Source organism: Zophobas morio, unplaced genomic scaffold (assembly GCF_036711695.1).
Source record: "Zophobas morio isolate AGI-343-1 ecotype UQ-CSIRO unplaced genomic scaffold, CSIRO_AGI_Zmor_V1 ptg000022l, whole genome shotgun sequence".
Taxonomy (NCBI): domain Eukaryota; kingdom Metazoa; phylum Arthropoda; class Insecta; order Coleoptera; family Tenebrionidae; genus Zophobas; species Zophobas morio.
Window position 1 is genome coordinate 9,568,080 of NW_026972127.1, and position 17,666 is coordinate 9,585,745.

The window sequence follows — 17,666 nt, forward strand, 5'->3', positions numbered from 1 at the left end:
AAACACAAAATATTTGCAAATACTGTGCGAGCAAACAAGGCACCTTAATAAGATAAATATTGATTCTGTCCGAGCTTTACCAATTTCCTACACTAATTAATTTTTAAATAATTAGTTGCAGAGTCCGAAATCCCTCCGAGCCTCCCCCGGCGGTAACCATTCATAATGGTGCGCACATCTTACCAGAGTTTTAGTAGTGTAAGCGTTGGCAACAAGTTAGCACAAACACACAATGTGGCTGTGAGAAGGAATCGTTGGGAAAATGTACATTCTTACAATAACATTTCTACTTGTGTTGAACACAGATTACGCAACACTGCAGCACAAAAAGTGTTGTGATGCTGATAGTTACTTGCGAAAAAATAATTCCATTTACGTTTGTGATAAAGACGATGATAAGAGACTGCAAATCTTCACCAACGAGACCAACTATTTGAAAAATGCCGAGGAGGGTACCTGCGTCGACACCTTTCCGAACATCACTGAATACAAAATTAGCAACCACACGGTGGTGAAGGAGCAGCAAATCCCCGTAAACCTTTACCCTAAGTGCTGTCCTCTTGGCTATTTTTATCACTCTGTAACTCATTCCTGTGTTTGGAAAGAAAACATCGATGAGGACTTCATCACGCAGAATTTCGTCAAAGTAGGGTTGCCGCAGTGTAGGCTCATAGTGGACTATAAACTCACCACCGGGTACAGGATGGAACTGGGGAATTTGTACATAGAAGGAGCCGGCACATTCCGAGAAGGCAACTTTTGTATTGACAAAGACGAGGGTAGTTCTCTGATAGCCAGAGGGTGTCACGAAGACTTGTCAGTCTGCTATGACGGCGTCAGATGCATCCACAAATGCTGTCCAGATGGGCAGAGCTTCGTCGGAGGGCAAAAATGCGTCAATACTTACGAACACGGTGTTGATTTATCTTTCACCGATAGGGTTAACAATTCACAAGGTAAATTTGCTTTGCTTGGTGTGCACGATCGGTAAATAATTTTTATTGTGGGAGATTACATGCTGGTTGTCAACACTGCCGGTGTATTTTCAAAAGCGCGTTAAATTAAGAGAATGTAAACTTCGCTATTTTTGTCAGTGATTCGGAAACTAAGTCGAAATTTTGTCACTTGACAATTTATGTTCATGGAAGTTCAAAGGTGTTTGGTGAACAAACCTGGATTGTTATCGCTGGTTTGTTTATTGAAAGATCATTGTATAAAGCGCTTTAATTATTATTTTATATGAGTTTGCGTTTATGACTAGCTTCTTGGATGTTTACACGTAAATTTTCGAGAATAAAGGTGCACAGGATTCAATTAGCGAATGTTTACGTCGGCTTTCGCTTACATATTTCTATATATATCTCAGGTTCAAAATCGTCCCAGTTTAACAATAATGTGCAGTCTTTGGGCTTTAATCGTTCAAAATATTGTCAAGTATAAGTGTAGGAGTATGTTGTTTTGTAAAAATTTAAATAACATTTACCATGCAAAATTTTCAGGTGACCTTATATTGATGGATATGATTAGACAAATTTTGCTTAGCGTTTTATCATCTACACGATATTTCTAAATTATATTAAAATTTCGGGAGAGTCGGAAGCTGTATGAAATTTCTTTCCCTTAAAAAATAATATTAATTCGCTACAGTTTCGTGTTCCAGGAATTGGAAACGTCACTGTTTGTATTGTTATGAACACAAATAATATTTACGTCACTATTACAACTTTGAATATTGTTTACTTTATACAAAGCTGTTGCAGGGACAACTTTTATCAAAATTTTGTTTATTTAAGATATTGTGCATTGACTCATAGGTCACACCACATTAGGTAGGAAGACTTTCTTGTCAAATTGTGCTTTATTACGAACGAATCCAAAGAGTTTTGTAAGGTTTTGTCAAATTTCAAAACAATCTATTTTTTTAAATTATTTTTCTATTTTTTAAATTGTTTCTTCGGTTTTAACAAGACAATGAATTTTAAAGTTCTTAAAACTGCAGTGAAAGAACTCATCATTGTCATAATTCGGCAGATAGCCCTTTTACGTGTTCGACGGCTGCATTATCTGACCATTGTTCCTGTGGTTAACGATAATTTTGGCTGAATTTAATATAAATTTACCTACGTATAGAGGATGCAGTTAAAAAATCGTAAAAATCAGAGATTAATTGATATGTTGGCAATAATGTTGTACATAATAGACGATGACAAAAGGAACTTATATTATTACTTATAAAAAAATAATAATATCGACAGATATTCTAAAAATTTTACATTAAAAAATGGTTAATGACATAATTAAAAACTGAACAATAACATTTTACATCGAACAAGTGTGTTTATAAATTTTCGTCATTTTTTTTTTATTGTTGATTTATATGTTACATTAACTTATAACATGCCAATGTCGAGGACAATATGATATCACTCTTATAAGCTTTATACTGACTTTTTTCAAATGTGAATATTATTGATTTATGGTCGATTATATTTTTAGTAAATCTAAATTTAGCACTATTATCTTAAGCATTTATTCAGGTATTACATTTGTATAAAAATTTAAATAAAATTAACTCCTAGCATTCGGTTTAATCTTCATTATTTACGGATTGTTTAATCTCATACTTTGACTGGTTTTTGCTTGCAGTGTTGATTCTAGATAAAATCTATTGATAATAATCTAAGACTAAGTTATTCTTGGAAAGAAACGAGTCTTAAGTGCTTTTAAAAAGCTTCTTAGAAAAAAACTAAGGACTTGGTAACTCGAGATGTCGTTTTTCCTTTTTACCTTCCGAGCGTAATCGAACGAAGTAATGTAATAGGATCTATCCGTCGATCCGCTATTTTAATGTTTTGTCGACGTTTCATGACTCCAAGAGTACGAAAAAATAGGTTTATTAATCATCCCCAACAAAAATCTGATGATGTCACATACCAATTTTGCGTAGTAAATGCTACATACATTTATAAAATAACATTTTCCTGTACTTGTGGTTTACGACCCCGCCTAGAGTTTTACACTTAAGAATTAAGATTTTTTCGGTTGAAATTTCGAAATTTGTAATTTTAACTTATTAATTCCACATCGTCTCAAACTTTTGACTTATCAGAAAGAAAATTGACATAAATACAGCGAAATTTCCACTTATTAATTAAGTAGTTATAAAGAAATCAAAACTGTTATTTTTGAAATATCCGACTTCATTAATTAAAATTTTGACTTCTTAACTTACATTTAATTATTAAATAAAGTCGCATTATTATTATTAATTTTGATTGATTCAGTCGAGATTCCACTTCCCATTTCAATATAAACATGATGTTACATTCTTACATTAGAATTTGACCAAGAAAGCCAAAATTTCACTGTATCGCTCGAAAGTTCGGCCTGACTAAATTACAATACTCCTGTAATGGAGTCCGTCGGTCGACTCTCTACTTTTAAGTTTTTTCGACCTTTCATGACCTCTGCAGTATAAAGAAATAGGTGCCCCTTTTCCGTCTGTCTGTCTGTCTGCCTATCTGTCCGTCTGTCTGTTTGTCTGTCTACCGTCACGAATTTTTATTAGACAGATAATCTCCGAAAGTATTGGGCCGATTGTTGTAATATTTTGTGTTTATATTAGTAATATCATGTAGATGGCTAACCAAAATTTGTCTAATTATTCCCACCAATAATGTGATGACGTCACTTCAAAATTGCACATTAAAAAGTAGGTTTATTAATCATTCCCAACGACAATCTGATGATGTCACATACCAATTTTGCGTAGTAATTGTTATTTACACTTTATAAAATAACACACTCCGGTACTTGTGGTTTACGACCCCGCCTAGAGTTTTAAACTCAAAAATTAAGATTTTTTCGGTTGAAATTTCGAAATTTGTAATTTCAACTTATTAATTCCACATCGTCTGAAACTTTTGACTTATCAGAAAGAAAATTGACATAAATACCGCGAAATTTTCACTTATTAATTAAATAGTTATAAAGAAATCAAAACTGTTGTTTTTGAAATATACGACTTCATTAATTAAAATTTTGTCTTATTAACTTACGTCTTATAATTAAATACAGTCGCATTATTATTATGAATTTTGATTAATTGAGTCGAAATTCCACTTCACATTTCAATGTAAACATGATGTTTCCAGTTCTTATATTAGAATTTGCCCAAGAAAGCCAAAATTTCGATGTATCGCTCGAAAGTTCGGCCTGACAAAATTCAAAACTTAATTTCTTGAATAGATATTTTAGTTGACCAAACTGAAATTTCAGTTTACGTAGTCTAAATTTCCCTATCGTTCTAAAATAAGTAACTCGAAATTTCGACTTGACAGTCGGTTAATAAAGTTTTTTCAATTGCAGCAACTTTTTCGAAATTTCGATTAAATTATCTTGAAATTTGGAATTAACGACTTAAAATTAAATTTAGCACTTACTAATTCGTAATTTGATTAAATACTTAGATGAAAATTTCCATCAACCAAATAAAATTAGCCACATTCCCTTGTAGATCACGTCATTGCGAAATCAAATTTTTTCTTCACCTTCTTATTGTTTCGAAATTTCGACTTATTTTACTTGAATTTAGGAATTAATTACTCAAAATTTATAACTTGTAACTTTACTCCTTCATTGCATCGAATTCATCTTAATAACTCAAAATATTCAAAGTTTCAATCTTACAATTATTAAGTTTTGTTAAAGCGATAAGCAATTTAATTCTTTACAAAACAGTGATTATTAATCCAAAATTTCGATACTTTTGTAAAGGGTCATGGGCGACTAGCTACTTTTATGTTTTCTCGACGTTTCATGACCCCCTAGCGTACAAAAACAGTGGTCCCCTTTTTCCGTCTGCCTGTAGTCTGTCTATCTGTTTGTGACTTTTATTATCTATGTTTTTCTACTTATAATAAATAAATAAAATTTTGTGAAATCCAATTTCATAATTTTTCGAAAAAACTGATTTTTTTTTAATTGTATTCTTAAATACAGCCTTAGGTGAGGGAACTTCTTTTCAAATAAGCTTCGACCAATTATTTTTAGTTCGATAATTCTATTTATCATGTAAATTCGGCTCATTACCTTAAAATTCAACTTTTTGTTTCGCTTAGTAGTATTTCTAAATTTTGTTGAAAAGGAAAAAATTGTATCTTTCTCCTTAAAAATTTCGCCTATTTCTTCCCGAACCTAAGCGAAGGAAGTATTGTAATGGAGTCCGTCGGCCGACTCTCTACTTTTACGTTTTCTCACCTTTCATGACCTCTACAGTACGAAGAAATAGGTGCCCCTTTTCCGTCTGTCTATCTGTCTGAGTATCTGTCCGTCTGTCTGTCTGTCTGTCTACCGTCACGAATTTTTATTAGATAGATAATCTCCGAAAGTACTGGGTCGATTGTTGTCAAATTTTGTATTTATATTAGGAATATCATGTAAATGGTAAAATGCTAACCAAAATTTGTCTAATTATTCCCACCAATAATGTGATGATGTCAGTTCAAAATTGTACATAGTAAATAGGTTTTAAATTGTATAAAATAAAATAGTCCTACACGTGTAGTTTATGACTCCGTGTTGAGTTTTTATCCGAAACGTCCCGATTTTTGAAAAAAAAAATATGAAACAACATTTTGCAATTTAATTTTGAATCTGCAAAACCGAATGTTTTGAAATCTTGCAGATGTTTGAAGGTTATGATACGCATGATACATTGTTAATCAAAATATATTTACTTATCCTCTTTAAAAAATTAATGACGTGAGCTCAAAATTTTCGCGAATAAATCCTATTTAAAATGTTTAAAATATGATCAGTCTATCCTTGTAATTTATCATTATACTCATATTTTTTAAATTTGCTTATACAGAATGACTAAAAAAAAATTAATGAATGAGTCAGTTTAGTTTGATGAATAAATCAAGAATTGCAAAACTGAATACTTTGAAATCTTGCAGACGTTTTAAAGTTATTGTAAACATGGTAAATTGTTAATCTAAAGCTATCTGTTTATTCTCCCAAAAAATTGATGACGTCATCTCAAAATTTTTCCGAATAAATTCTACCCAAAATATGCAAAATATGATATGAGTTTTTACTTGTGATTTATCATTGCATTCATATTTTTTAGATTTGTTTAAATAGGTGGCTCAAAAAAATTAATGAATGAGCCAATGTATTTTATTGATTAAATCAGGAAGGCTCACTCCACTTTCCTAGAAAATTTTGGAGATAGAATACTGTTATTTTTAGTATTACACTGCACCAATCCAAGTTGATATACCTGTCCTTGCAAAAATGATGTCACCGCAAAATTGTGTAAAGAAAAAACTCAACTCGAAAATGCTGGATGTTTCATTGTACATCAAGGGCGAGGGAAGTTCTGTCGAAACAACTTTTGACCACTTTTTTTAACTTGATATTTCCATTTAGTTAATTCATAATTTCAACTTATTAATTCTATATAGTCTCAAACTTTTGATTTATTAGGAAGAAAATTGGACCTAACAACCCGAAATTTCCATTTATTAATTAGATTACAGAAGTCAAAACTTTAATTTTTGGAAACACCTGACTTCATTAATTAAAATTTTGACTTACTGACTTACATTGTATTATTAAATAAAGTAATATAATTAGTAATATCAAAAAACTTAATTTCTTATATAAAATTTTGGTTAACCAAATTGAAATTTCAGTTTACGTGGTCCGAATTTATATCTAGCGTCCTGAAAATTTTTCACTCCAGTCAGTAGTTCGAAATTTCGACTTGAAGCTCGGTTAAGAAAGTTTTTTAAATTCCAACAAGTTTTTCGAAATTTCGATTAAAATATTTTGAAATTTGGATATATTAAACCAACATTAAATTTAGCACTTATTAATTCGTAATATCGTTAAATAGATGGAAATTTCGTTCTACCAAGTAAAATTCGACACATTCCCTCGAAATTTCGACAAAGTGACGCGTGATGGCAAATCAAGATTTTTCTTCACCTACTTTTTGGTTCAAAATTTCGACTTACTTTACTTGAATTCTGTAATTGATTATTCAAATTTGTAACTTATTATTAAGTTTTGGTTACAAAGTTAAAACGATAGGGAATTTAATTCTTGGGAAACAGTGATTATTAACCCAGAATTTCGATATTTTTGTGAAGGGTCACGGACGATTAGCTGCTTTCATGTTTTTTCGACGTTTCGTGAAACCTAGAGTCCGAAAGCAGTGTTTCCCCTTTTCCATCTGTCTGTAGTCTGTCTACCTGTTTGTGACTTGTATTATTTATGTTTCTGTGCTTATGATAGGGGTTTTCATAAAAGAAATAAAATTTTGTAAAATCAAAGTTCATAATCTTTCGAAAAAACTCAAGTAAGCTTCAACCAATTTTTTGTAGTTCGATAATTTTATTTATTATATAAATTCGACTCGAGTACCTTAAAATTCAACTTATCTGTTGAAACTTTTTCGCTTATTAGTGTTTCTCAATTTTGTCGAGAAAGTCAAATTTTAACTTTTTCCTTCAAAATTTCGCCTTTATTTAAGCGCCGACTTTTTCATTTAATTTAAATTTCAGTTCACTAATTCAAAACTTCGACTTTATTCACACGAAACTTCAAGGTTTTTGTTTACCAACTCAAAAATTCGACTTTTTTATAAAAAAAATAATTCATTAATTCGAAATTTCAATTCACACAAAGTCACATTTCCAACTTGCTAACTCGAAATTTCGACTTAAATTTACACAATTTCCAAATTTTAACATACTACATTAGTTTAAGACCCGGTTTATAGAAAATGAATTAAAGTTAATTCGCGATTAACTTTTAATTGAGGTCCGTTGCTAGGCGGGTTCATATTCTACATTTTAGTTCTGTGTTAAATTAATCGACGATTAAATATTTAATTCGCTGCCTATAAACCGACCCTAAAAGTTTTTATTTAAAATTCCAAATTTGATTAAATTAAAATTATAGGGGATGTACGCTGTACCTTGTAAGAATACATTCTGAACCCCGTAATAAGCGATTAATTCCGTAATTTTCATTTTTTTAAATTTAGGATTTAGGATCGCTTAGATATGAGAAAATTAATGAGTGAAGCAATTTATTTTATTTATCAAATCAAGAACGATTTTTCTCGAAAATTTGAGGTTACAATACTATTATTATTATTCTTGACTTCAGGGGCAAGGAAAGTTCTTTTTAAAAAACAGTTCATTTTCACTTGTAATGAAAATTCTTCTTTTTGCAAGAATGCAACAATGTTTGTTATTAACTTATTAGAAATTTCACCAACACCTACCTGTCTAAGTGGAATTCTTGAGATTTCTGACGATAAGAAACATGTCCTGAGGCGATTATGTTTTTGGACAAAGATTTACCTGAAATGATTTCTTGACAGACACGACTGAAAAGTGCTGTATCTAAATTACCTGAGTGGTTGCCCATAAGTTGACATTTGTCACAAAGTTATGAAACTTCTTTGCTCTCTCCTGTTTATTTGTTGTGGTATCATTGTAATTTTTAATGTTTAGTAAAATTTGTGAGGAACAGATTTAAATTATTTTTTGTATTAAACAGTCAATAATCATTTTAAATTAACAGTTATTTTTAATTTAAAATCTAGGTCCAAACTTTCTATCAAAAGCACTGAAATCAATAAAAATAAATATTTAGACGTTGAACGGGTTTTCCCACGTACAATACAGACAGTACGGTGTATTTTAAAATTCTTCATTTCTCTTGTAGTCGAACTGTTTGGTGTAGTGCCGGTAATAAATGGAGTGCTGATTGTGGCATTTTGATTATATTAAATATATTTTAAGTAGAACGGAAATCTTTCGAATTTTTACGTTTTGGAAGGAATGTAAACATTTACCACTATTTTATTTTACTCATTTTATTTAAAATACCAGTTAGTGCATATTATCTTATCTAGCCTTCTTTGAGATTAGCTTGTCTACAAATATTTTTTAGTCTCTATTTGTGACATTGAGTGATGTCATTTGTCTATGAAGATGACAACCATCGTCGTAGGCGTAATTGTGTGAAAGTAGTTTTATCATAACATGATCGTAAAAAAAATAGTTTTTTTTTTTTTTTAATAATCTCGAGCATCTACCTGGAATGTCGTCTATTATTCCCATAATTGTTAAAACATTTCAAAAGGACAATTCCAAACATTTATTTACTCAAATATTGTTTTTTATGAGTACTAACATAAGTTCGTTTATCATTAATTTTAAAGTAAAATAAACTCACGATTTGTGTAACAACATTGTCTTTAGCGCAGAAACAACATTCACGTAATATTTTCATAGAAACTCTCCGCCCCTCTTTTGAATAGTTGCCGCTTTCCAGGTGCTTGTATTTTAAATGTAAAAATAAACGTCTCGATTCAGTTTTCAGACTAAATAAATATACAGAATGAAGTAGTGATAGCTTGCGTTGGGTCGAAGGCAAAGCGTGGTTCAATTTTGTGGTCTTAGAGGTGTTTGGAATGTATACTCAGAACATTATTTTTGTAACCACTAGAATTTTATGACGTGATTATGGGGGATTGGTGATGGTTCAGAGAAAAACTTTTATCATTATTACGGTCGGAAATTATTATCTAACAGAAAAATTTGCTTTTCTGTGATGTCGTAAAGGTACTTCCTTCACATTCATAAGAAATGAAACACCGACAAAGGAGTGTTCCCTATCTGGTGTTATTGACTGTCTTGTTAACTTTAATGATCTGTAGCAAAATTAAAGTTGTTAAAATTTTACATGAATGTATATTTAAGTGAAGGCGGTATTTGTTTGAGTAAGATATACGTTCTTTGCAAAAATAGATTTCACAGGTGTCCGTTGTTACAATTTTGTTACCCAACTTCAATCATGCACTAGTATTAATTTTCTTTATTGTATCAACATGTCCAGGATTTTGAAGTTTCAGTTAGAAATGTAACAAACAATAATTTGCAAAGGGTTCTTTTATTAATAAAAAAACATTAATCTTAAATTTGTGATTCGTCCGTTCTGAATCGGTTCACCTAATATTTCACGAGCTTATTGCGAGTCTTAACAATTTGTTTATTAGCTCTGCGTTTTACAGCTTAAAAAATAAATACAAATAGTATTTACAGTACACAGTGTAATGTAGTGCATACGCAAATAATGTGGTCAGCTGACGTTACTTCTCACAATGTTTTACCTTCGCAGAGATTGTGTAGCGATTTTCGGTGCCCTCTGAAAGACCCTAAATGACATAATCTGACACATCTGTCGGGCTATTTACACGTATTTATATCGGGATTAATAGCAAGTTTACTGTGCAGAAAATCTCGTTTGGTTAAATTGATGGCTTTATGAAAAATAGATCAACTATAAAATGGCGTCCTTGATCGAGTGCTAATTTTCACTCAGATGTAAAATCCCGCTGTTTTGATAACTTTCGTCAAGCTTAACTCGTTATTTTATTAATAGGTGGATTTAGATACGAGGGGTAAAATGCAAAATGTGATCAGAAAGACGTTTAATCTACATGCAAACAATGGTGGTTTGTAAACAGTGAATAATTTGATAAAAATCACGTATTACTATTTATGGCCAAATTTAGTGGAGAGCGGAAGCGGATGGAATATGATTACAATACATACATTTTTAAGATAACTTTCTTTTTATGAGAAACGTGATCTCAGAATGTCGCAAATTTAAAGTTAGTATTACAATTCTAATTTTATTGTTTTACTAATCTTGGTAGCACGGTGTCATAAAATCAAAATTAAAAGCTATAAATATCCTAGACGAGTCTTTTTATAATGTATTTATTTTTTACTATATGTATTTCGGGTCATTTGTGGTTTTTTATAGACCACGCTATTTTCCAAAAATTAAGTATAAAATGTAATAGCGGTAATAAAACGATATAAATGTCATTTTTAACACTATGCTGACAGCATAATACCTAATAGATCAACATACATTATGAACGATATGACGCTATCTAAATTCCATTTCAATAAACGATTCAGTTTAAAACTAATTAGTTTAAAAATAAAATAAAGTAAACATTTGTTATCTTAATCAATTAGTAGAAAAGTGAAACACTAAAAAATAATGTAACAATTAAAAAAATGTAGCTGTGACATTTTATAAAATTTAAATAGGATTTACGATATAAAATTTTGAGGTAACGTCATTAAATTGATTTTTTGTATTTTTCAAAGAAGAATTTTCGCTGCATTGCTTATTTTTATCTAAAAATAGGGGACATAAAAATTATAAAGGTAAACGAGAATTTTAAAATTATTAGAGTTTGTGTGGGAAACGATCCAGACAATGTTTGGATTTTGTTCATCACTACACCAGAAGCGATAAAATTTAGTTTTTATTGATAGATTTAAAGCTCGTATGAATGGAAATAAATTTTGTTACTCCTAAGGGAAGCTACTACTCGAGAACTAATTTAGAGATTATTTTTAAAACTCTTAAGATAGCTTAAATAACTGTTAACATTGTACGTAAGGTTGTTTTCTGTCTTTCGTTTATTATGAAATTTAGAAAAATCATTTATTTAAATTTGAAGTATTTTATAAACAGTGCAAACACCTTTGGTTGAAGCGTCCTTGAGTCGGGGAATCCTGGTGTAAATGTACAAAAATAAAACAACAAAATCTGCTAAAACTCAGATTTTTTGACGGAAAAAGTTCTGTTGTCTTTGAAAAATGTTTGCATTTTCCTGTTTTCTCGATGTTTCATGACCCGTACAGTACAAAAAATAGTTCTCCCATTTCTGTTTGTGCCGCTGTTGTCTCCTGTCTGTGTTGTCAAATATTATGACTGTATTAGAAATATCATACAGATGATAAAACTCCAGTCAAAATTTATTTAATCATCCTCGCTAACAATTTTACGACATCAGTTCAACATTTTGCACAGTAAAGGATATTTTAATTTTATAAATAATACTGTAAACACAATACAAAGATCCAAGATTCTTTAATTTTTTTTCTAAAACAAAACATTTCTCAGATTCTATATTTTAATAATAATAATAATTTTTCATAAGAAATGCACAAAAATTTCCGAATATTTTTTTTTTTCAAAAACACAACTCCCGAAGATAAAAGGCCAGGAACCTTCGAGATTCTTTAAAACATCTAAGATTATTTAAACAAGCTTAAAAAAAAACAACATGGATCTCCACAATTTTTTTAAATTCTTCCGTCAGGAATCGTCGAGATTCTTTGTCATTATTTTTATTTAACAAAAGAAACATCAGAGGTGTCCAAGATTATTTTAAATTCTTTCAAAAACAAAATACCCGGAACCCCCAAGTTTTAAAATTTTTTTTCAGTAACAAAAGATCAAGGTACCCCTGATATTTTTGAAAATTCTTTTAAGGCAAAACACTGTGTCTGGAACGTTGTTTTACACAAACAATATAACATGGACTTTTGAGATTATCTGAAACTTTTTTAAAAACAGAATTCAGGGATCTCACAAGATTCTTCAAAATTTTTTCTAAAACAAAACACAAAGGACCTCCGAGAATCTTTAATTCTTTTTTTGAAAAACTCGCTCCTAAGATTCTTTACAATTTTTCCAATGGTAAAACACCAGAAGCCCCCGAAATTTTTAAATTTACAAGATTATTTAAGTTATCTTAAAAACAGCATGGGCCCCCAAGATTATTTATAGTCCTTGTAGTCCCGTACTTGTGGTTTATGAATCCGTCTTGATTTATTGTTTATTTCATTTTATGGATCAAATGAAGAACGATTCACCCCCTTTCTCGAAAGTGTAAGAATAGAGTAATGTCGCGCCTGCCTATATTTAATAAGAATACAATAAAAATAATTGTTATAATAACAGCCACATACCCAGAATAATATTCGGATGGTTTTGCTCTGTTGTAGCTTAATTACTTAATTACTCCTCTCTCATGGATCTCCACGATTCTTTAAAATCCTTCTAAAGGTAAAACATCAGAAGCCGTCGACAGTCTTTATCTTTTTTTTTTTGAACACAATACCAGAGGTCCCCAAGATTATTTTAAATTCTTTCATGAACAAAACAGCCACAACTCCCAAAGTTTTTAATTTTTTTTGTCAATAACAAAAGATCAAGGCACTCCGCACCTTTTTGAAAATTCTTTTAAAGACAAAACACAATGTGCTTAAAACATTGTTTAAATTTTTTCCAAAAATAAAATAACAGACTTTTGAGATTATTTGAAACTTTTTCAAAAACAAAATACAGGGATCCCACAAGATTCTTCAAATTTCTTTCTAAAACAAAACATAAAGGAACTCCTAGATTCTTAAATTCCTTTTTCTTTTAAACTCACTCCTAAGATTTTTTTGAATTTTTCCAATGGTAAAACATCAGAAGCCCTGGAAATTTTTTAAATTTTCAAAATTATTTAAGTTATCTTAAAAACAGCATGGGCCCCAAGATTGTTTATAGTCCTTGTATTCGCGTACTTGTGGTTTATGAATCCATCTTGATTTGTTGTTTATTTCATTTTATTGATCAAATGAAGAACGGTTCACCCCTTTTCTCGAAACTGTAAGAACAGAGTAATCTCGCGCCTGCCTATATTTAATAATAATACAGTAAAAATAATTGTTATAATAACAGCCACATAACCAAAATAATATTCGGATGGTTTTGCTCTATTGTAGCTTAATTACTTAATTACTCTTCTCTCATGGATCTCCACGATTCTTTAAAATCCTTCTAAAGATAAAACATAAGAAGCCGTCGAGAGTCTTTATCATTTTTTTTTTTTTAACAAAACACCAGAGGTCCCCAAGATTATTTTAATTTTTTTCAAAGACAAAACATCAAGGCATCTCCATATTTTTGAAAATTCTTTTAAAGACAAAATCGTAGGTATCCAGAACATTGTTTAAATTTTTTCCAAAAACAAAATAACATGGACTTTTGAGATTATTTGAAACTTTTTCAAAAACACCATACAGGGATCCCATAAGATTCTTCAAATTTATTTCTAAAACAAAACATGAAGGACCTCCGAGATTCTTTAATTCTTTTTTTTTTTTGAAAAATTCGTTTCTAAGATTCTTTAGAATTTTTCCAATGGTAAAACACCAGAAGGCCCCGAGATTTTTAAATTTCCACGATTATTTAAGTTATGTTAAAAACAGAATGGGCCCCCAAGATTATTTAAAGTCCTTGTAGTCCCGTACTTGTGATTTATGAATCCATCTTTATTTATTGTTTATTTAATTTTATTGATCAAATCAAGAACGGTTAAAATAATATTCGGACGGTTTTGCTCTATTGTAGCTTAATTACTCAATTACTCCTCTTCTTTGTTCTGAGATAAAATGGGTCAAATTTAATTTTTTTTTTTAAACATAAGTACATACTTTGATCTTCTATGGAACTACAGAACTTAAAAAAAAATGGCGAGATAATGTACACACATTAACACATATTATATAACTTACTGGAAATGTCAAAACAAAATTTGGTAATAGAGATTTTTATTTATATCAGCGAATTTATTGACTCCAGAAAAAATATCTCTTAATATTGCTAAATTAAGTTATCATTGTTAAAACTTATGAATAATAATATCAATAATAATAATGATTCCATATCATGGAGTGTGTTTTTTTAATATACCGCCTCGTTAAAAAAATTTTGACATTTTTTACAATATCACTTTTGAATAAATTATTATTATAAAAAAGTTTGCTTCATAGAGTCCCCTAAGTTTAGAACAAAATGTGCGTTATGTGATTTAAGTATTACTTTCTTTTTTTGTTGTTTTCTCTCACAAGCAGCTTTATTACTAAACTATAAATAACAAAAAATGTGTAGGTAAATAAGCTCCGTCAAGTAACAACATCGTCGATGACTTATTTTTGTAACTAATACGTATACAATTACTAAAATAAATTTGAATTATTACAACTTATATTTATCTCGTTCTTTATTAAATTCCTGACAAAAATAGCTTTATTCTGGTGACTGTGGCATCAATTTATTTAGATATGTGGAACAATCAATTTTGTGGAAGAATATTATCCCCGGATTAACAACACTAATCAAACATAACATACACCTGTTATAATTATAACAATTTTCCAGCTCCCTTTGCCATCATTCATCGGTACGACTGCAGAATCTACATTCTAAAAAAGACCATCCAATTTTATCTGGATACCGATGGAACGTTCTATGCATTTATTAACAAGAGCAACTCTTTTCAACGCTTTGGAATCGAAGATAAATCTTACTGCATTGAACACATCCGAAGGAAGACTACGAACAACTTTGAGTTTTTGATGTGCTTTCCAGAGGTCCCTGTCCAAGGAAAATTCGTAGCTGCGCGATGGGCGAAAATAATTTCCTCCATATTTATTGTTTTCACCATGGCTGTCTATTTCTTCTTGCCAGAAATGTTGAATTTATTTGGCAAAATTCTGATGAGTTACTGCGTAGCGATGTTGGCGATTTTTATATTTTTGATTTACGCACAGTTTAAAACTACGGATGTGTCGGACGCTGCGTGCCTTAGGGATAGTAAGAATGAAAATTATCAAAATGTATCAATTTTGACTTTGTTTGTTTGTAGGTTTTTTGTCTTCGTATCTGTCGTTGACTTCTTTCTCGTGGCTGAATGTCATGTGTTTCGACATTTGGTGGACTTTTGGGTAAGATAATTTTACCAATTAATATGAAATTGTGATCGTGAAAACGAACCTACGTAATTTATTTTATGTTGGAAAATTGATTTGTCTTACAGTGATCCATTAATGTCACAAGTTATTTACTAATACGTAGGTCGGGTCCATAACCTGTTGATCAAACGCCATATGCAGCAAACATTTAGACACATCTTTGATATATCGTTTTTTCGTTCCAGAACACCCAAATCGTTTGTAACATCGACCCAAAAAAGAAGGGAACTGAAGCGATTTCTCTTGTACTCCCTATATGGCTGGGGGTTACCCGCATTTTTAACACTGTTAACATACCTTATTCACGAGGTGGTTGCAGTTCCCTATTCAGTGCGTCCGATTCTTGGAACTTATAAGTGTTTTTGGGAAAGGAGTAAGTGTTTCTTCAAACACATTTTTTTCTTTATTAATAACATCAATTGCAGTAAGTGGTAACTATGGAATGATAATATATTACGTGACCCCGTTAGTACTTATGGAAATTGGAAATTTGGTACTGTTCTTGCGGACGGTGTATTATTGTTTGAAGGTTAAGGGCGAAATCAACAGAATGAATGACACCAGAATGTCAGTTAAGGAAAGAAAGAAAACTTACAACGTCGACAAAGAACAGTTGCGTTTTTCAATTTGTTAGAATTTTTGTGTATTGTAATGGTTTTAGGTTGCTTTTAATTCTCAAACTGAGTGTCACTATGGGACTCTCTTTTGCGTTTGAGGTGGTGTCATCCATGTTCAATTTTCAAACTAACAGAGTGACGGAATATATAGAAATAATTTGGGATACAATAAATTGTTTCCAAGGTGAGTAGGTTTGTCTTAAATTGTTATTTTTGTACAAAGTCACTTTTTATTTTCCAGGGGTATTTATCTTTCTTATATTCATTTTCAAAGTGAAAGTGTTCCGATTATGCCGGAACCGCCTTTGTACCACCAAGGACAGGAAAATCTCAGTCTCTTCTTTACCAACGGGTACAACTCAAGTTTCCGAACCTCTCACTTCCAAGCCTAGAATTAGAAATTAATGCTTGTTGTACAAGTGTTTGTAAAATTTTGTACCTTATGTGTAGTTGTATAATTTATGTGACTTTCTACCACTGAGTTTTGCGTTTATACTGCAGAATTTATAAATGATTGTCGTTGATTTTGTCGCTTTACTGAAACAGGAACCTTGTTACATGTCATAACTAACAATCAATAATACTAGGAAGGTGAGAAGACTGGATAATGTAAATTTGTAATGATAAAGTATGTGACAATCATTTATAGACAATCTTGTTGCAGATTGTAGTAATTTATATCTACTTAAACATTGTATTTATATTTGAGTGTATGCAACCAACTATACCCCAAAGTATCGAAGCTTATAATTAGATTCGTTTATTCTTTTAAGGTTTTCTCATTCCAGCAATATTTTTACAGCTCGAAACGACCTGAAATGTTTCCGGCGACTACACTTTCGTTCCGAGTAAAAGTAGTAGTAGTAAAAATAGTACAGGTTGTAATAAACTTATGCATTTAGACATGTGAATGCAGGATATGTGTGACGTTAGACTGCTTGAAGCTTTGCAGTCTAATAAGTCTATTATTTATCACACAGTAAAAGAGTTGTTTTAATTACAGTTTTTTTATTACCTAACTTTTTCGGTGGGACTAAATATTAATTTCAGTGTGTACAACTGAGAACAAATATGACGTAAGTGTTTTCCTAAAAATGCAGGTAAACTAGACAAATCATTTTCCGGGATTGTTAAAATAAACTGGTTCACAGATTATTTAATTTTAGATCCCTGTGTGCACTTCTAAAAAAATAGTATTATAATAACAACATAATAAGTTTTTTTATCGATTCGATAACTTGAACCCACATTTAAAATTCAAAATAAACATAGATCGGAAACTTGGTTGCATAAATTTGGGACACCACATACGTCATAGATCGACCATAAACAGAAAGACCACAAA

General features: G+C 30.8%; 1 protein-coding gene across 1 annotated transcript; it reads left to right on the forward strand.

Annotated features, from left to right (window-relative positions):
- Window positions 1-262: 262 nt before the first annotated feature.
- LOC135133536 (G-protein coupled receptor Mth-like) lies at window positions 263-17,318 on the forward strand. Its single transcript, XM_064061984.1, has 7 exons — window positions 263-956; window positions 15,112-15,546; window positions 15,599-15,677; window positions 15,890-16,077; window positions 16,130-16,316; window positions 16,366-16,505; window positions 16,563-17,318. Exons 1-7 carry the CDS (start codon window positions 263-265, stop codon window positions 16,724-16,726), a joined length of 1,887 nt encoding a protein of 628 aa, XP_063918054.1. The 3' UTR covers window positions 16,727-17,318.
- Window positions 17,319-17,666: the final 348 nt, after the last annotated feature.

What these genes read in the sequence shown, in the direction of transcription:
- LOC135133536 (XM_064061984.1), top strand. Translation starts at nt 263, where the DNA reads ATGTACATTCTTACAATAACATTTCTACTTGTGTTGAACACAGATTAC. An exon ending in CGCTGCGTGCCTTAGGGATA is followed by an intron (nt 15,547 to 15,598) that starts GTAAGAATGAAA and finishes GTTTGTTTGTAG; the next exon opens with GTTTTTTGTCTTCGTATCTG. An exon ending in TAAGTGTTTTTGGGAAAGGA is followed by an intron (nt 16,078 to 16,129) that starts GTAAGTGTTTCT and finishes CATCAATTGCAG; the next exon opens with TAAGTGGTAACTATGGAATG.